The 21,521-nt window shown below is 42.1% G+C and overlaps 1 protein-coding gene across 1 annotated transcript in view; it reads left to right on the top strand.

Moving 5' to 3' along the window:
- The first annotated feature begins 17,451 nt into the window (after positions 1-17,451).
- Positions 17,452-21,521, top strand: part of TOM1L1 (target of myb1 like 1 membrane trafficking protein) — a 52,189-nt gene continuing 48,119 nt past the window's right edge. The window contains exons 1-2 of the mRNA XM_082861054.1: positions 17,452-17,555; positions 20,133-20,217. Coding sequence (XP_082717180.1) covers positions 17,498-17,555; positions 20,133-20,217 — 143 coding nt within the window. The 5' untranslated portion in view covers positions 17,452-17,497. The remainder of the gene's footprint in view (positions 17,556-20,132; positions 20,218-21,521) is intronic.

The raw sequence follows: 21,521 nt of genomic DNA, 5'->3' as shown, positions 1-21,521 counted from the left end.
TCCTCAATTAGGATTATTGACTTATTGAGCCATAAGGTATTTTAGAGGAGAGTTTAGGCCAAACCCTTCATTGTATGGTGGGAATATCAAGGTCCAGGAAAGTCCAGTGGCTTGTCTCAAATCATACATCGATTGGTGACAGAGTCGGTATTAGGACCAAGTTCTCTTCAATCCCTAGCCAATGCTTCTTTCTCCCATTTCTCATCACAAACTATTCTAAAAATAAGCATCTGAGGACAAGAACCAGTTTCGCTGCTATTGTTGTTTATACCTAAAATATGATACCCATTCATTTACGAAGAGTAATCAAAATAGAAAAATGAATGCACAGTTAGGTAATTAAAATAAAAGCCAATGTGTGATAACTCTACAGCAGAGGTACAAAGTGCTTTGGGATCAAAGAGAAAAAAGGGATTGATTTTTGTCTGAACTGTTGCTAATCATCAAGAAAAACATAGGATTGGGACTGTCTTATTGAAGGGTAGAAAATAACTAATTTCTTGAACTTCCCTGGTGGTCCAGTGATTAAGATTCAGAGCTTCCACTGCAGGGAGCATGGGTTCAAAGCCTGGTCTTGCAGGGACTATGATCCTGCATCCAGCATGACCTGCAGCCACAAAAAAAAAAAAAAAGAAAAGAACTAACTTCTAATATAGAGAGGCTAGTTTGCTAGAGACTAAGGAAATGGTCAGTGAAGCAGTAAAAGTAGAGAAATATATTACTGAGCATCTATTAAGCTATTATATGCCAACCTTTGTTGTGATACTTTCACGTCCATCATGTCATCAAATCTCTGACCAACCTTCCTTGGCCATCTTTATTTCAGTGCTAATTGGGAAATATTTAATCCTTGTAAGATCATTTTATGAATATGAATTAGTAGATTATGTTCCTTCCATAGTTATTAATTAGGCAGCTATTACCTGCAATAATCTTAACTGGGCAAAAAAGTGAATATTTTCTCATTTGAAGGATTTCTAAACTTTGAGAGGCTATAAGAATTAAGTATTCACATACAGTGGTTTCCAAATCCAGCTGTACGTCTGAATCCTGGGGGAAGCTTTTAGAAAATGTAGATTCCAAGACCCCATTCCCCAGAGATTCTGATTCTGTTTATCTGATATGCAGGTAAGAAGCTGCACGGTGTATAAGAAGCCCAGGTGATTTTAATGTGCAGCCAGTTGTGGAAAGCACAACTGACACAGGAATTGTCTTTTAATTTGTGTTTTCATAACATTATTTGGCTATTAGATTGAAAACTTGGGGAACACTATTTGCATTGCAAGGACAAGTATCAGTTATAAAGGGTTCACCATGAACTCACAATGCCAGTAGGAAGGAAAAAAATCTGTCATCCACCTGATATGATAAAACTGCTTTTGCTGACCTATTGCAGCTACTTTGAATGAGAGACTCTGAGCTTTATTTTGCAATAACAATGGATATATCAAGTCATAAAGAGAGGGTATAAGAAATGCTCTGATAATGAGCATACTGGTGGTTAAAGGGAAAGAAGCCATTTCACTTGAGACAATTAAATGTGGATCTGCTCAGTGATATTTGGGTTTATAATTACATACTTTGCCTATAGAAACAGCCTCATTATTGAAAATTTTCAGGAAAAATAATGTTTGATACCATTGAAACAGTCATTTTGGTTAACACTTTTTTAAACAACACCACATTTAAGTAATGCAACTAATAATTAATAGCAGAATAAACTACATTCTCTGCCCATGAATAGGTATAATAATGAATATGCAAATATGCAAATATATGCTAGAAATACATTGGGGGTGGGGTGGGGTGGGGTCTTAAAAGATTGGTAATAATTATGTTAGAAAGGTAGGGGGCATGTTAGAAAAACTACTTAATGCATTTGTTTATTTTTACCAAATAACTATTTGGTAAAGAGATTTACCAAATCTCACTATTTAAAGAGATTCTTAGTTATATTTGTTTATTCCACAATCTCACCACTCTACTAATTAGAAAGTTCTTCTTGAATGCTCTTATCCCTTTCTATGTAATTCCAATTCATTCCTAAGAGGATGCTTTGGTTGACAGAAATCCTGCCTTAAGGACATGGCAATTGGATGGTTTGACTTCCCTACAGAGACAAGTATTGACCTCTACAGGCAACTCAAGGCTCCTTGCTTGTCCCCCACCCTCATTTTACACCTTTCCAAGGATGAGGCCTGTGACGGGGAAGACACTTCAGTCTTCAGGGGGCAGGATCGCTGATCAGGATGACATCCTTAGACTGAGGGCTGTGCTTTTATGGGCAGAGTTTTTAAAAGTGTTAAAAGGTCACCTTATTACTGTGGTCTTTCTCCACTTTCTGTAGATCTCCCTCAGGCACCAGGAACAGCGAGGGCTGCTTCCAAATGGAAAGAGGCTGACCAGCTTGTCACTTCTGATGTCCCCTTTTGCTAGGGCTGGGCCAGGGCAAAGCCAGGAGCAGGGATATTTTTGCAGTGGGGCAAGGGGGCTTTTTTGCAGTCTGGCTCTCTTGGCATGGCTTTTTCTCTCGACAATGGGACAAAGTTCTGAAATTGGAAGTGGACTTAGGGGAAAACAATTTGGCCATTTTCCAAGCATTGATTCTAGGATCTTAACTAGAGGCAAAAAGGGAACTTTCTATAGTTCAGCACTCTGTAGAGTTTTGTATTGAGGTTGGAGAACAAACCCTGCTAAAAATAAGGTGTCTGTTTATTCTCTTTTGCCTCCATTGTGTTTATATCTTCCCAAGGGACACTGCTAAAGTCTTTCTGGGTGCCCCAGCCCAATATCAAACCCATTCCTTCTCTTTATAGCACCCCAACTCACCCTCCCCACTCCAATGGAAAGCACAAGTCCAAACTGGGATCTGTGTTTTCAACCTCAGTTTCTTTCCTTCTAAAAATGCTGCTCCAGGTAACTAAAGCTCTTCCTGGTTGTGCTTCCTACTTCCAAGTAGCAACTTGTCTGTGAGTCAATTACTGAAGAGTTTTCAGGACTTTCTACCCGTCACCTGCCTATTCAAATGCGATGACCAACCTAAAACACCTGTCAACTCTTCCCATGAATTATTAGGTCTGTAATTAAAATCCAACAGAGAGCTCAAAAATTAATTAGGACAGAAAACAGCTATGTGAGCAGCATGGAACACAGCCTCTATAAAGAAAAACAAGCTTCATATAAAGCAAGGGTGTACTGCAGGCCTCTGTCCATCTCCCCAGGCCTCTGTCCATCGCTGGTCCCTGAACTGCCTTTTTCTGACCTGTAACCTCATTGTGAAGGTGCCTAATGGAAGACTCCACATGGCAGCATCAATACATTGTATTGACTGTCTGATTTGCTACTTAAAATGTAATCCAGAAAAGTGTATTTCTCCTGCTTAGAGAAAAACACAGAAATTTAGAGGGATCAAATATCTTGTTGCTCACACCTGGGTTTTCTTCTTCAGGTCTCCAACACCCTGTGCATGGAGAGTTCTTTTAAGTTTTCTGGAGTCTGCACTCATGGGCATAAGGCTGTGGAAGCAGGACAGTACAGTGGTTACATACACTGGAATCAAATGTATCTGCTACTTACTGTGATCCCTTGGGCAAGTTACCAATACTCTGTGCCTTGGTGTCTAGCACATGGCCAGTTTTCAAATCTTAGGTATGTTATTAATTCAGGTTAGTCCCTAAAAGAATGATGATAGTAATGATGTCTGTTTTCTCCTGCTCTCAAGAGGGGATGCTAAAAGATTCATATTAATAATTTCAGTGTACTCCTAGATCTGTAAGAAATAGTTTCCAAAAGCAGGGTGCCATGTTTTATGCAATGTTTGGCGATTGGCTAAATATTTTTTTTAATAGTAAGAATGAATCAGAGAAATGAAATATCCTTCAGCATAGCTGTGAAGAGAGATATATTAACAAATCCAAGAATTCAGCCCTTCAAAAATAAAATACCTTTTCACCTTGAATAGCTGCAAAATTGCACCTCCTTTCCCATATTGTGGAAGAAAAGGACAAAAATTTCTTCCAAAATCTGTTATTTTAAGATTGGCAGTCAGAGAAGGGGACCATAAAACACTATCAGAAATGACAAAGGTTGAATTAAATTCCAGGGACTGTTAAGAGTGATGTGAAGGACTCATCTCTGGCCAGGAATAACTGGATATAAAAGCATATTGGGGCTTCCCTGGTGGAGCAGTGGTTGAGAGTCCACCTGCCGATACAGGGGACACAGGTTCGTGCCCCGGTCCGGGAAGATCCCACATGCCGCGGAGCGGCTGGGCCCGTGAGCCATGGCCGCTGAGCCTGCGCGTCTGGAGCCTGTGCTCCGCAACGGGAGAGGCCACAGCAGTGAGAGGCCCGCGTACCGCAAAAAAAAAAAAAAAAAGCATGTTGATTAATAATGTAACCTTATTTTAAACCTGTTCCCAAGTAGCCCAAAATCCTTCGCTGCACTCAGATGAGAAATATGAAAAGGTTTCCCCAAGATCCTCAAAAGAAGCAAAAACTGGAATAAACTAGACTTGTCATAGAACAATTTTCACCATATGGAGCCTGAATGCCTCACTGAGCAGCCCTGAAGGGTCTGAAGGGGATACACAATCATGCTTGCTCCTCGTCAAATGCCCCAGAGAAAATGTCTGTGCTTTTTCAAGGGAAGCTCTTTATTTATTTTATTTATTTTATTTTTTTGTGGTACGCAGGCCTCTCACTGCCGTGGTCTCTCCCGTTGCGGAGCACAGGCTCCGGACGCGCAGGCCCAGTGACCACGGCCCATGGGATCCTCCCGGAACGGGGCACGAACCCGCGTCCCCCGCTTCGGCAGGCGGACTCTCAACCACTGCGCCACCAGGGAAGCCCGGAAGCTCTTTATTTAGGCACACACAATCCATTCAAAAACTAGACACAAAGTCTAAGACGAATGCTTAAGAAAATCTCCAAACATAGCCAATATTCGGTGATGAATATTTCATGTACAACTCTGGTTTCCAACCTACAGGCAGAGGAGAGAGTGTTAGGCTCTACAGAACTATCAGAAATAGAGATTCTTTACGGTTACCTCTAGCAATGGGAAATCAGCTGTGAGGTTACATGTGGAATTAAGAACAGCAGAAATCTCCCAGGAACCCAGGAATGGCTGGACTGAAGCTGGAATATAGTTTAAAAACTGTGAGGTTTTTTTCAGGACATACAATTCGCAAGACTCATCAGCATCAAAACTCTGACAACCCTCCTCAATGGTAATCCTCTCAGATTCTCTACTGTTGATATTATTAACCCACTACCCCACTCTCTATTTGGATATCATTTTTCTGTCTTTTGGCCTTAGTTTACTGATAGCTTCTGACTACTCTTGGCTCCTGCTGTATCTGATCCTACTAATGATTGCCCTATCTATCTATCTACTTACCTATCTCTTGATCTATTCATCTATCTAACAAGAAACACTAACTGATACAAAGTCTCATACCAGGTCACTTCTAAGGATGCCAACCATGTGGAGACTGGCTCATAGATTTGCTATTCTTACTTCAGGTCGCTCTCCTGGTCCAGTCAGCTAAAATGGGGGAGTCATATGATTTAGAACAAGGATACTCAATGTATGGCCCACAGCCCAAATCTGGCCTGCCAGCTGTTTTTGTACTTTGATTCACTTAGGTATTGTCTGTGGCTGCTGTTCACTACAAGGGCAGGCAGTTGAGTAGTTGCCCACAAAGCCTGAAATATTTACTATCTGGCCTTTTAGGAAAGTGTCTGCTGTTCCCTGATTTAGAACACAGCCAAGCAAGGAAGTACTCTGAAAAGGAGCTATAAGTGGGTTTTCTTAGGAAAGGCTCACGAGTGGAGCAGGTATTCTGAAGCTAAAAGCCTCAGGAGAAAGCTGCAGAGTTGTCTTGAGAAGTACTTGGATCTGTATGCATGTTACAGACTGAATAAATATGCATACATTCAAATTATATAGACGATTTTGCTGTGGGTAAAATATAAATTAATTCACTTGAAAGTGATATTGATCCCATACTATCTCTTCAATGACTCTTTTTTCTCTGTGAATTGGAATGGATTTTCAATCATGTTGAGAACCCCTGATATAGAAATAACAAACTAGTACATGATCTGAAAAGCATTTCTCTTTAGCTCTGGAATGCAATTTGATGTTGTTTTGTTATGTTTTTGTAAGGAATGTGGTAGGACACTCACCTTATAACATGGGGTTAAGGCTAATATGAAATACTATAATTTCTACCATTTTGGAGCTCATCTGGTTCTTTTATGTTAAGAAGCCAATGAGGAAAAAACGTGATCACTAGACTCAAGAACTTAATGAAAAGTGAATTTTCTGTCCATTTGACAACAAAATTAACTCTGCCCACTAAGCTATGAGTTCTTCCTTATTTGATTGTGAGCACTTGGCATGTAGAGGTTGGATTTTATCTCCTTCATATACCACTGATTCCTAACACAGTGACTGGCACATTTGGGGACCCTAATATGTGTTTGTAGAATAAACAAGTGAATGTTGCCATATGTTCTCATGGCTCAGTTAGCAAAGCTGACAGAGAATGAACTTTAACTGGAAAGGAATCTGGGCACAACTTTGTAAGTGCTATCCCCCCTACAGAGATGAAAAAACACTTAAAAGTTCTCCCTATAAGGGAATCAGGTGCGGAGTTTGTGAAATCCAGACTTAACTAGTGCTTTCTTCCCCTCCTGGTCATTGCAGTATTTGTGCTCAAGCCTATACTAACAGACCTGGCTCTAACCCTATGTTGCCCAGACCTTTAATCTATTCCAACAGCCAACCCTCCTTGCAGAGTTAGTTCCACTCTGTGCTCAGCACTTAGACTGAATCACAGTCTTTTACCAGACAGTCTCTCTCAATAGCTTGGAAGTTCATATTGTACCTCCGTATGATAAAATTCAATAACGAATGAATAAGTGATCTAAAGGATGTAAAATATAAGGCTTTATCCTCTCCTCTCCCTGACCATCTATGCCAATTGATCATGACATACGTCATTTGCTAGACCTACTTTCTTTCTACACATCTTTCTTAATGGTGTAACCTCTCCAGGTAGCCTCTACTGTATTTCAAAGTTTGCACAACTGTATGTATATATTTGCCATCCAGAGGTTCAAATCCCAGACATGGCTTTTATTAAGCCATCCCTTTCTGCAGCTATCTAATTCCTGATACATGTCAATCCCCAAACAACCACCTCCTCAAGCCCCCCACCTGTCTGCTAACTAAAGAATATCAGGTTTTACTGCCTATGTGAAAAGCAGCGAGCAGCATCCCTGTAACTCCCTGCAGAGCAGCGAGCCTTTAGCAGCAAAGCACCCTGGAAAACACAGCTGCCTGCCCTTCCCAGAACGCTCCTGCTGCTCCCAGGAATCATTCTGCCACAATACAGCTACCCAGCGAGGCCTTTGGGAGAACTTGATAAGTTAAACAAGGCTGCCCTCTCATGGTTAAAAAAAAAAAAACAGCTATATAAAATAAAATGTTTTCTATTCTCCAAACACAGAAATCCAGGGCACCCTATTGAAACTGTGAGTAATGCTTATGTCTTTTTTTTTTTTTTTTTTTTTGGTGGTGCGCGGGCCTCTCATTGTTGTGGCCTCTCCCGTTGCGGGGCACAGGCTCCGGACGCTCAGGCTCAGCAGCCACGGCTCACGGGCCCAGCCGCTCGTCGGCATGTAGGATCTTCCAGGACTGGGGCACGAACCCGTGTCCCCTGCATCGGCAGGCGGACTCTCAACCACTGCGCCACCAGGGAAGCCCGCTTATGTCTTTTTAAAAGCAGATAATTTAAAGCACACAAGTCAGCTTCTAAAGATAAATAAGTAAAATTGTAAGCGAAAAAGTACATTGTCCATTGAAAAGCCTGCTCTAGATTGAATTATAATCATCATCAAGAATTCATAACTGGTTTCAGAATTTAAAGGCTGATGAAGTAATCCTTAAAAACATGGGATTTCTTTAATAGGTGATTTGTTTTAGACTTTAGTTGCTTTACACAGCAGCAACAAGGGTTCCATTCATATACCCATTCATTGAGTAAATATCTATAAAGTACTTACTAGGGAATTTCAACAATTCTAAAATAATTTTTTCCCCCCATATTTTATCATTTCTGATGCATTTGACAAACTGTGGTGTGTTATAACTTGTCACCAGGTGGCAGTTAGAGACGTGGATAGGGTTGTCACTGCCTGGGCATATACAGTCTGCTTGTTGCTGCTGTTGGCTCATAAAGACAACAGCAACTACTTCATGATTCAGTCATCCCTCCCCAAGTCTATTTAAGGACCATTTGGGGAGGGAAAACCAATCCTGCTTGTTGCCTGATAAACCTTTCATTGATACTTTCTGGTAAGACTAAGAAAGCACCACCACCCAAACTTGCAAAATGGGTGTCAGCAGTTTAGGACAAAATATTGGGAGGAAACAGGGGAGCAGTTTAAGGAATGTTGAAACACCAATGCTCTTGATGGCACGAAGGATGACATGGTGTGGAAAACCACACTGACACACTGACATCTCTGAGCCAAGAGTGAGTCAGGAAAGTTGGTTACATATGGGGGAAAAATTTTGTTAATTTTTTTTTTTTGCTTTCATTTTTCTGCTCAGATATAAATAGGAGTCATATATGCAAAACAATCTAGGACTATTGTATCTCAAAGGGTTATTTAAACAAATATAAAATAAAAATGCTAAGTAATCAGGAAGCACAGTTTAATTGGAAACCTTTCATCTAATTAATAGTCCCTAAAATAATAGTGCATCTTACAACAGAGTCTTAGATTCAATGAACCATGGAATGTACTAGCAATGTCACTGTCACTGAGTAACGTGGCGATGAACAAACAGAGCTTTCTCTGCCCTCATGAGCCACATGAGGGGGAGATAACTATAAACATGCAAACAATAAAGGCATGAGACCATTTCAAATAGTGGTAAGTGCTATGAAGACAATAAAACAAAGTAATAGGATAAAGGGAGGCCAGGGCAGAGAGAGGTTTAGATTAGCACTGTAGGGAAATGCAGGGGCAAGGGAGAGTATACCATCCCATCACAACAGGTGAAGGAAGAAATGTGTTCAATAAGCAGGCAGAGGTCAACTGTGACACTGGCATTAGGAGGAAAAGTAAGATGAGTTGAGAGGACTGTCCTTAGTATTGGCAAGAACATATCTTTTTTTATTTATTTTTTTAATATTTATTTATTTATTTAGCTGCATTGGATCTTAGTTGTGACACACAGGATCTTTGGTGCGGCACATGGGATCTTTCATTGTGGTGCACAGGCTTCTCTCTAGTTGTGGTGCAGGCTCTAGAGTGCGCGGGCTTAGTTGCCCCATAGCATGTGGGTTCTTAGTTCCCCAACCAGGGATCTAACCTGCGTCCCCTGCATTGTAAGGTGGATTCTTAACCACTGGACCACCAGGGAAGTTCCAAGACCATATCTTTTAAAAGGGAGCTTACAGCTGGACTGAAGTGTGTTGAAGGACAAATGAGAGGCAAAGATGTGGGTAAAATGGAGCAGGACCCTGTGGGGCCCTCCCATGTTTCTTGTTTGCAGGAATTTGGCTTCATTCAGCCTCCTTGACCTTCCCTGAGTTCCAAAGGGCAGATTCAAACAGTTGCTTATCAGGGAAGGGAGAGAATGCAGAAACAAAGGAGGGGCAGTCAAGAAACAATAGTGCAGCCTCAGAGCAGGGTCCTGGTTCCTCCTCAGGGAATACACATAACAATATCTTTGAGTTCTTCTACAGGAATTAAGGCCCCCACCCAGGTGGAGGAGGGTAACTTCAGGCTGAGCACCAGATGCCTGGAGCACCACCACCCTATTACCTCACCACCAACCAATAAGAAGAAAATCTGCACACAGTGGAAGATAACAAAGACTCTGGTGCCCTCTCCAAATAATTCTCCCTTTAAAAACTTTCACAGCCAATCAGAATCTTAGGATTTGGGGTTAGAATCTTGGGTTTTTGGACACGAGTCCACCATCTCCCCAGGTTGCCAGCCTCTTGAATAAAGCAATCTTTCTGTTCCTACGAGCACTTGTCTCTTGAGTATTGCCTTTCCAGCAGAGAGCAGCCAAGCCCGAGTTGATAACATGGGGGGAGCAAAAATGCATCTCTTTGGATAGGTGTGCTTTCAGAGACTATGGGGAACTACATGGTGGGCCTTCCCTGCAGCACAATGTAGAATAACAAAAGGGTATGCTTTGCAGTTTGAGGGGGGCAATATTAACTTTTGCAAACAGGCAACAAGTGAAAAATAATCATACAAAACAATTTCAGATTATAATCAGCATTATAAAGGCCATAACCAAAATGACGTGGTAGAAAGTAGGAAATAGGAGCCTACTTTAGACTTTGGGCTTTAACAATTTTGAGCACCAGTAATATGCCAAGGCCTTTGTTAAAAGTGTTCAAATGTTGTGTCATTTAATCTTGAGACACACTGAGAAATGTGGAATTGGCTCCACTTTTATAGATAAGGAAACAGGTTCTGAAAGAATGATTTGCCTGTCAAAGTTCACAGTCAGTGAATGGCTGTGAGCCAAGCCATTTGAACCAAGTTTAACATCTAAATTAATGTCCCTGTTTCCTTTGCTGTCCACCTCTTCTTTCAAGGCTCTCCTGGAGAACAAACATCCTAGGAGCATCCCTCTAGGCCTGCCCTTTCCCCACTCCAGCCTGAAATTCCAGCGCTGAATCTCTTGGGTTTTTTGAGCCCCATTCCCACCAGACATTTTTTCAAGTAAACTGATCAACAAATCATACATGATTCACAACATGCTAATAGAAACTAAACATGTGACTGGTATAATGCTAGTAGGACATACTTTTCCCAAATAGGTGACTCTTGCATATTTAAATAGTGGTGTTTAGGGGGACCTTGCCAAACCTCAGAAGCTGTTTTCTAATAGTGGACATTTTAGGACACCTAGTAGGTTAATAAACTGGTTAATATTTACTGAGTTTTATTATAGTCTGAGCATCATTCTATGTGCTATACATCATCTCATTTTTCAATATAACCTTATGAAGTTATTTTTATCATCTGAGATCTGGGACTTGAAACCAGGTAATCTGACTTGCATATCTGAGCAAGATTTCCAAAGGAACACATAGGAATTAAATTACAAACCTCAAATAAGTTAAGTGTGAACTGGTGAGGTCATGAAACCCACCAAAAGCAAGTTGCCTTGCGTTATGAAAATATTGGTTCCCCTGGTTTACTTTTCAGATAAAATTTTGGTTTAAAACTTCATTGGAATCCTTTGAGATGATAAATTTAGCCAAAAAGTGCCCTTTAGTTCCAGATCTCAGTGGCACTCCTTAATTACAAGTATGATGAGGGAAGCTAATGAAAGCATTTGTGTGGTTTAAAGTTCAATATTGGTGGAAGGGTGAATGTTTAAAATCAACCAACAAACTTTTACTTAGCACTGCCAGATGAGGAGTGCTTGACTAGATGCTGCAGGTGTTACCAAGCCAAACTTGGGTCCACTCACTGGATGCACAAGCAAAACACATCTACTGACACCGGGTTGCAGAGAAGCAAAGTACAGTGTTTATTGCAGGGCACCAAACAAGAAGAATGGGCAGCTAGTGCTCAAAAGACCCAAACTCCTCAATGGCTTGCAGGGAAGGTCTTTTAAAGACAACTTTTGAGGTGAGCATTGCAGGGTGCATGATTAGCTCGTGAACTTTCTTCTGATTGGTTGGTGGTGAGGTAACAGGGTGATGTTTCAGGAATTGTAATCATCCTCCTTCTGGTTCCAACCAGCCTGGGGTCTACATGTTTGTGGTCAGCATGTAATCACCATCTTCCATCTGGGTGGGGGTCTGCATTTCTGTGGAACAACTCAAAGATACAGGTCAAATTGTTATGTATATTCCTTGAGGAGGAACTAGGACTCTGTTTTATTGCTGAACTATTGTTTCAGCTATCATTACCTGTCTTGAGTGCCTTGTTTTTCCTTTGATTCTGCATTCCCTCAATTCTCTAATTGTTAACTTCTTGTCCCTGCTCTTTGGAACATGGGGAAGGCCTAGGAGACTAAAACCTTTTCTAAAAACAAGAATGGGGGACGTGAAAGGGTTTTTGTGTCTGGGAAGGCCCTACAGGGTCTTGCTTGGTTTCACAGGTACTCCCCAAGATCAATGACAGGAACTTGGCTCTGGGTACAGTTTGTCTCATTCCTAAGCTTTGGAATGAGACAAACCCAAATTCATCTCCCAATTCTGAGTGACTTTAGGCAAGTCATTTAGTAAAAAGGAAATAACGATTCTTAGTTTATAAAATTATTATTATTATTATTGGAGATACCAAAGCACTTTTTAGAGTGGCTGGCACAGTAGGAAGTCAACCAGTGTTAGCTCCCATTACTCTCCTTATGCCTCTCTCATCTTGTGTCTCTAAGTTCAGCCAAAAGCCCAAGAGCAGGAAGAGAGAAAAGACTGAGCTTTGAAGTTAATTTCCAGAATAAGAAGTTTCCAAGATGTAGATACTAAAAGATAACTGTGGAAGTAAAGTCAACATACATCTTTGTACATATAGTTTTCAAAAACGATGGGCAAGAATTATTGTGTAAAATGTTACTTTTAAAGATAATTAATACTAATACATCTATAGATGCACAGGGTCTTGCTATATTTGAGAGAACCCAAGCTTCAGTCCAATTTCATTCTTAAAGAGTATTGCCTTATGACATTTAAGAACTGCTGGTCTGAGCAGTATTCATAGAGGAGAAAAGGCAAGGAGATAGGTAAAGAACACAAAGGAATCTGAAACTAACTGAAAGAGAAGAATTGAGGATAATTTCAAGATTTTTTATTTGGGAAAGTATGATACCATTAGCCAATCTGGGGACTTTTAAAAATCTTGATGCCCTTGATACATTCCAGGTTCATTCAATCGGAATCTCTGAGGGTGGGAGCCAGGCATCAGTACTCTTTACAGTAGCTCAGGTGATTCCAACACATCCATTACTGCCTTCATCAAAACAAAGAAGTCAGGTAGCATACTGAGACAGTGGAGGAAGGGGATGAGTATAATTCTAGTTCTGTCAAGGTCAGAGCTCCAACAAGGCATCCAGGGAGGAATTAAGGACTGGATCTCAGGAAGGATAGAGCTCAAGATTTTGGAGAGTCATTCATGCATTCAATAAACTTTCCTAAGGCCTGTTAAGTGCCTGGATACCAAGCCCAACAAACAGGATTCTATTCCCTTGAGGGGCTTATATCTAGGAGGGGGGAACATATTTCTTTTTTTTGGCTTATAAACAAGAGAATTTTATTTCTCACAGTTCTAAAGGATGAGAAGTCCAAGATTAAGGCACTGACAAATTCAGTGTCTGGCGAGAGCCCACTGCCTGGTTCATGAATTGCCATCTCTTTGCTGTGTCCTCACATGGTGAAAGGAGCAGGGAGCTCTCTGGGGTCTCTTTTATATTTATTTGTTTGTTTATTTATTTATTTGTTTATTTCGGTTAGGCTCTTGTTAAATACCATTTTTAAAAAAATTATTTTATTTATTTTTTTATACAGCAGGTTCTTATTAGTTCTATCTATTTTATACATGTTAGTGTATACATGTTAATCCCAGTCTCCCAATTCATCCCACGGGGGGAACATATTTCTAAACAAACAAGCAGTACAAAGTGTTGTGAGCCTTAAGACAGAAATCTGTATGTCGGACAGGAAAGGAGGACTCAGTTCTCTTGGGAGTGGTCAGAAAATGTTTCAGAGAGAAGGGACAAGGAGAAGGCACCCCGAGGGAAACGGAGAAAGAGGAAAAGAGACTACAGAACTCTGGAGAGGCTAACAGTTTTAGCAGGCAAGGAGGAAGATGGAGCCAGATGAAGATCATGAGAAGTAGCAGCCAGAGAAGGGAGTACTGTATAGGATAGGGAAGTGCCCTGAAAGGTGAGGGGGGAAAGAAGGATGGCTAATGGGACGGCATCACATAGCAGAGAGAGGGCAAAGAGGATGAGGCTGAGAAACGGCTTGGAGTTGATGATCAAGTGGCTACGGAAATTAGTTTCCACAGTGGAACAGCTAGGGAAGAGAGAGTGGGAGATATCTGGAACTGGACCCATTAGAAAAAGACAAGGATAAAGAGAGGGCTAGAGAAAATACTGGGTTGCCCCAAAAGTTCATTCCATAACATCTTTTGGAAAAACCTGTATGAAAAAACTTTTCGGCCAACCCAATACTATGGGGAGGAATGGGGGAGAACATTTAAATATTAAAATAGAGAAAAGGTGCCTGTAGTGGGAAAAGTTTGGGACTCAGGGATAAGCTATTGTGTTGCATTCTCTTAGCTGGAGCTGAATGGCCTTGGGGCGGTTACTTCGCTTAGCTGGCTGTCCATTTTTCATCTGTAAGATGATGCAGTAGACATGAGATTTATAAGGGTATGTCCAGATCTGACAATCTAAAAAATTTAGTGGAAAGAACAGAATCAAATGAGAGGGTGAAAAAGACTCTTAACTGCATAAAGCCTGATGATGGGTCAACTTTGTTTCCAGATACATGTGTTTGTCACATTTGGTCACCTCATTCTCCAGGTACTATCCCCTAGAACCCACTTTTTAAAAAGGAAAGGGTACCACCTACCATCTAGGCTCTACCCATGAGAGTACATAGGTTAAAGTCACAGCTTCTGGAATCATACAGTCCTTCACTATGACTGCATGAAAAATGACTTACTTTGGTTTTTCTAATCTGTAAAACAGAGTAATAAGAGTACTGGTTTCAGAGTTGTCATGGGATTAAATGAGAGAATGCATGTGCATGTAATGTATTTACAGCACACCTAGCATATAGTTCTAGTAAAGAAAATATTAGCATTCTTGAACAGGTACAGAAAGAACAGCAGGACCCTGTGCCAGCAAAGTCTATGTATATCTTCTTTAAGATAGGAATAGGGGTCGTGATATACTTTGAACCACACAGATCTTTAAAAGAAAAATGAGGAGAAACATGCTCAATAAGCAGATTCACCTAGTGGCAAAAATACAGGCTCTAGAATCAGGCAGCCATGATTCAAACTCTAGTCAAGCTATTTATTAGTTATATATATATATATATATATTTTTTTTTTTTCGGTACGCGAGCCTCTTGCTGTTGTGGCCTCTGCCGTTGCAGAGCACAGGATCCAGACACGCAGGCTCAGCGGCCATGGCTCACGGGCGCAGCCGCTCCACGGCATGTGGGATCTTCTCGGACCAGGGCACGAACCCGCGTCCCCTGCATCGGCAGGTGGACTCTCAACCACTGCGCCACCAGGGAAGCCCTAGCTTTATATTTTTAAATCTCTGATTACATATTTGTACAAATGAAGTGTATGCTACCTGTCTCCAGGCTTAGGAAGACTGCATTCAGATGGAGTTCCACTTCCAGGCACTTAAGTGTATTTAAAGTACTGTAAAGGTTATTTGCAGGAATTCCCTGGTGTTCCAATGGTTAGGACTTGGCACTTTCACTTCAGTGGCCCGGGTTCAATTCCTGGTTGGGGAACTAAGATCCCACAGGCCACACAGCGTGGCCAAATAAATAAATAAAGGTTATTTTCTTTGCTTCTACCTAGCATTATGACTTATGTGTAAATAAACGCTTAGTAAGTGTTTTTAGAATTGAAATTTTAGTGAGATTTTGCTCCTGGTACCCAGAAATTTTACCCTTGTTTCTTTCTGGGATTCTGCCTCTTCTCTGACCTTAACTTAGCTGTGAATTCTATCCTACTCTCAGACCATACTAACACGGACTGGGTTGATTATCCCCCCTGGGGACTTGGCAGATCATAAAGAAAGTGGCAGAACACAGAAAGAAGGCTGCAACCACCACAACACCCCCGTAGGCAAACGGGGAGAAAAGAGCTTCAAGTAGTACCCATCAACCTGGTTCTGTTTACCCCGACATAATGTCCTGAACACACTCCCTGTTGCCATGTTCTCAGTGCCTCAATCCTGTAGCACAAGGAAATAAAAAACAAAACTTCTCCCATAAGAAGTAGCAGAATTATGTTAAAAATATGTATGTTGATTCCTTCCCAGTTCTCATTCCCTGGGAAGGCCACTGACACCAACAGCAGTCTAAGCTGAAATTTTCTCTTTAAGCTTGTAGGGTTCAGAGAGTGGAATATTTTGTAGAGTCTATAATATGAAAGAGATTAGGTTGGTGATGTCACAAGAGGTTTTCAACAGTGTGGGCAGAAGCTGTAGCGATGACTAAGGTAGTTGATAAGTAGCACCACAAGAAGCAGTTATTCACCCTGGATAAGCAGGTGGAGAATATTAGTTACAGGCAGGAGGCATTTACAACAAAAATGATTCATTCTAGATTTTAGAATCCCAGGTATTAGCTCACATGGGTCAAGAAAAATTAGAAATAACAGAATTAGAGCAAAAAAAAGTTAACCCCTTGGCACACACTGGAATTGGTTTTGATTTCTATTTTTAAATATCTGACTAAGGACATAAGCCAGACCGATCTCCCTTTGATCTCTTGTCACCATTTCCAGGGCCCAGGAAGGGCTTGTCGAACTGGGCCCCACTTGACCACAGGAAGCAAGATCTGGAGGCACAGGGAGCCCATCTTATGCTAACTGCCATCACCTTGGAGACACACCACTCCCCAGCAGGCTCCGGCATCATCGTGGAAGACTGTTACCATCGCTAATCAGATGTTAATCGAATGCACCAGAAAAGGAAATAAATTCCGCTTCTGAAAGGGCAGCTGGAAAGAGGTTGAAATGCTCCAGCTCGGATTTACATTCCAAAGCAGTCCTAAAGCCAAACACTCCCTGCCGGAGCAGAAGGAAAGCCCCTCTCGCTGGAAAATAGTTCCCTGGAGGAACCGAGAACTCGCTGGGCGGCGCCACGTGGTCCCTCAGGAAATTGGGGCGAGACAAAGGACGCCGGCTCCTGCGAGGCCTCTCGGTTGAAGCCAGTCCCTCCTCCTGTCCATCACCTGCAGCCTTAAAGTGCCAGGGACACATCTTCCCTCCCGGATCTCTGGGGCGGGTAAATAAGTCGGGGTGGGGTAAATATTTCTAGTTAGGCGATTCACTCAGTGGTTAAACATGTATTTTGTGGGTGCCAAACGCTGACCTGAGCGGGTTATGTGGTTAATGCTCACAGTAACCCGAGACGTGTGTTAACTCCATATTTCCTTCTTTACAACGGGGAGCAGGAAGCGCAGAGAAGAACAGCACCTCGCCCCGTGAGCGGCAGGATCCGCCCCCGGGTCACTCGTCCCCAGCGGTGTCCCCAGGGCCGCCCGGCCGGTTCCGCGGCTCGTGGCAGGTGCGCGTGTGTCCGCCCCCTCCGGCGCTCCCGCCTCAGCCCCCCCAGGACCCAGCCCGGAGCCCGGCGCCTCGCAGCGGCCAGGGGAAGTGCGGCCAGGGGGGCGGAGCCAGGGCCGTGCGGGTGGAGTCGTGAGCCGCGGTGTCGGAGGCCCGGGCCGGCTCCCTGCGCTACCATGGCGTTCGGGAAGAGTCACCGGGACCCATACGCGACCTCGGTGGGCCAGCTCATAGGTAAAAGGGGGACCCCTCCGGCTTGGGGCCGGGACGCTACGCGTTGACTCTGTTCCCGGCCGCAGAGGATCGCGTGGGTCCGAGTTCGACGAACTCCTCCCCCCTCCCCCGCAACTTTCCCAGGCCCCGCGCTCCGCTGGTCCCTAGCGGCACCTGTCCCCGCCGACCTCTCTCGAACCCCACCTCCTCACCTCCCGTCTTCCGGTGCTTTCCGGGGTGGGGGTGGGGTGGAAGCGGACAGGTGGACCGAGGGGATCCAGGTGTGGCGTGGCTGGGCCTCTACGGAGGCGTGTCAACTTCTGGGTAAGGGGAAGCTCTTCAGAAAGTGAGTCCACCCGAGGGCCAAGTGTTGTCCTGACCGTTTTGCAAAGAGAAAAAGTTTCCAGGAGGTTAAGTGCAGTGACCTCGATGTGACAGGCAGGTCTCCAAACTAGTTCTGACTCCAGGCCCTTAAAACGTGAGTTACTTTTTAGGGGTGAACAAAAAGAACGAACATGCCTAGCACTGGAGCGAAGGAAGGGGGAGCCAGGCGTGCTCTGGGTACACAAGAGGCCTCTCCAGGCCACTAGGGGCTACGCAGGTGTCTGCTTGACTCCTTCCCTCTCCCGTGGCCGTGCTCTGATCCATGTACGCGGAAGCCAGAGCCAGTGCCTGGACTGTTTAACAACACCGGCTCCCTTCTCCCTGGTCTCTGATACCTCCCTTGGGAACCGGGTGTGGCACCAGTGCATATAGATGCCAAGCAAAGCGTCATCACTTCGGGGAGCTTCGTGGGATGAGGAAATCATGAAAACCTGGTAGTTATAATAAGGAGGCTCAGATTTGAACAGTTTTGCCTGCAGCTCAGTTAACTGCTGTATGACAAGAACACATTACCCAGGGACTTCCCTGGTGGTCCAGTGGTTAAGACGTCACCCTTCCAATGCAGGGGGCGCTGGTTCTATCCCTGGTCGGGGAACTAAGACCCCACATGCTGCGCGGCCAAAAATAAATAAAGAATGAATAAATTAAAGAACCAAAACCAAAACACTACTCAACCTGAAGCTTAGTTCCCATACCTTTATAAGATGGTGAGTGTAACTATCATTGAGGAGGAGATGCTTTCTAAACTGTTGCTGGCTGTATCTCTGTTGGGTATTAAAATGAACCCTGAACAGAAGTGGATTCAGGCTGCATCTTCATAAGCTGATTTATTCTTTAATGCTGTGAACATTTACTGACTGCCAGCTATATCCCTGGACCTGGACCAGGCAAAGGTAAGATGTGGTCTCAGCTATCACGGAACGCATAATCTTATAGGGAAGATGCACACAATTTTGTACTGACAATAGTGCAGTACCTTTGCAATAGAAGAGAAGTATAAAACACCCAAAACTTATGAAAAGGGAGAACTTAACTCTGCCATGGCCTTTGAAGGGTGAGTAGGAGTTTTCTAGGAAGATGGAAGAGAAGTATAGAAGAGAAGTATAGAACAATAGAAGAGAAGTATAAAACACCCAAAACTTATGAAAAGGGAGAACTTAACTCTGCCATGGCCTTTGAAGGGTGAGTAGGAGTTTTCTAGGAAGATGGGAAGGTGGGAAGAAGGAGGACAGAATGGGGAGCAAGAAATCTGGCAGAAAGAACCTTGTAACTGAACACAAGATTGGTAAGCCTTGTCCATTTGAATGCCAAATTCAAATAGTGTTTCTCCTAGATGAGGAGCAGTCTAAGCTTTGGAGTTCCCCTAACCAAACCTTTATCCTCTTCATTATCCTTTTAATTTTTGCTCAATTCCCCTAGAACCTCATGTTTTCATGCTGAGGGATATTCTCCTTTCTCGTAGTAGAGATGTTAAGCTCATTCAAGTTGAGTGTTCTATTATCCTTCCCAGGTGACATTTTGTATCCTTAAGGAGGATGTCAGAAGAGGGAAAAGCTATCTGACTGCTTAGTGATGGGGTTACAGGTACAGGAGCCTTCAAGTCTGCCTGGTGCAGCTCTGGTTAGTACAGGTGCTAGGAAGTACATAGACAGTTTCAGTAGATCTGTCTTTTTCTCAACACCACCCCCAAAGGAGAATAAGTGACTTTTAAAAAGCAAACAAAAACTGGCATCAAACATCAAACAACCTAGATTTGAATGCTAGTTCTACCGTGTACTGACTGTGTAGCCTTGGGTAACTTCCTTAACCTCCTTGAACTTCTGTTTCATCACCTCAAAACAGTGGGTTAAATGAAATCGCATAATTTAAAATACTTAGTTTAGCACTGTGCACTTCATCTTGTAGTGTCTTCTCTACATCTGTCTCATCTGTCTTCTCTGAAAGACAGGCAGGCAGATGGAGATTTAGCTGGGCTGTCCTGGCCCTGCAGCCTTTATTAATAGGTCACTCATTACTGTTGCAACAGAAACACCTGGGTTTTGACTGATTCTTGAATTACTAGGAATTGCTCAGAAAAAAAAAAATCTCTCTGCTCTTTGGTGATATAAACTTAATGGTACTTGCTAGTGAACTCCAGGCAGATTGTTTCAGGAAGACCAGACATGTTTTATTCTGTTGTAGCTCAGATTCAACACAACAGCTTTTTCTTTGCAGAAAAGGCTACATTTGCTGGAGTTCAGACTGAAGATTGGGGCCAGTTCATGCACATCTGTTACATAATTAACACTGCCCACGATGGGTGAGTTCAGTGTGTGGTTCATGTATTTGCCTCTCATAAGAAGTGTCAGAACACATTTTCTCTTGCAAACTGGCTTTCTTGTTGAAATAGTGTTTCCATCACCCTTTAAGCACCCACTGCCTTTTGAAGACATGTCAGGTTGAAATATTAGGACAGCTGCTTGTTTCAGCATGTGGAATATCTGAGGATCCATTATAATTTTTCTCCTCTTTGCCTTTTCCTTAATAGTTTCAAATTTTGTCTCGGTGAAGCTCAAATTCCTTGTTCTTTAAGGAGAGAGGAAGATATTGTTTCCTTTGTTAGGAATTCTTCTTGCTCTGATTGGCAATATTTTATGTTACTGTAACTGAAAAATATTATCAAGAAGCTAGTGGACTCCTGGTGGTGACCTGTCTCTGGGCAGTTGTCATTATCAACCAGGAAATAATCTAGCAGTTGTTTTCCTCTGCCTGTCACAAGACAATTTTTTTTTTCTTCCGAATGCCAACTCACCCATGTTTATGCTGAGTTCTTAAACAATGTGTTATCTTTTGTTACACTCCTTAAACTTTAGAGAATTGAAGTTTAAAAAATAAAATCATTAAGAAGACCAACTATTTTGTGATTTAGTCTGAACTACAAGTTGTTATAAGGGATACAATTCTCTTGATTTTCCTGTGCATTTAAACTAATAATGAACAGCAAAGGAGACTGTCTTAGTTTTTGTTGATGAAGAAAACATTACACTTAATTATTGTCTATCTCAATGGAAAGTGCTTATGGTTAGTACTTTAAAATATTTATGGTGTTTTCCCTGTAATCTTGTTTACCATATTTGTTTCCTCTAAACCTTTTCTTCACTGATAATACTAATTTCTTCATTGATAATGCAAAAAGGGAAATGCAATGTAAAATTTTTTTCTTTTAAAACAGTGTCTTTATTCTTTTCAACTTTTCTAAGGGTTTCATCTTAGATTTTATATATGATTTTTTAGAAATATATATAATATTTTATAATAGTTACAATTTTAAGTATATGTAATATTATGTAATTATGTTATCATATAATAGAAATTCTACCCATGCAAACATAACAAAAAAAATTGGAAGGTAATATGCAAAAAATATTTGTATCTTTTTTAAGTTTTGAGGTATAATTGGCATATAGCACTATATGTTTAAAGTGTACAGCATAATGACTTGAGTTACATATACTGCAAAACAGTTTCCACAACAAGTTTCGTTAACATCCATCACCTCATACAGTTACAAAAAATGTTTTTTCCTTGTGATGAGAACTTTCAGGATCTACTCTCTTAACAACT

The sequence above is a fragment of the Leucopleurus acutus genome, assembly GCF_964270905.1.
Source record: "Leucopleurus acutus genome assembly, chromosome: 19".
Classification (NCBI taxonomy): domain Eukaryota; kingdom Metazoa; phylum Chordata; class Mammalia; order Artiodactyla; family Delphinidae; genus Leucopleurus; species Leucopleurus acutus.
Note: the sequence above shows the minus strand (reverse complement) of the source record. Positions and strands in the feature narration are given on the sequence as shown.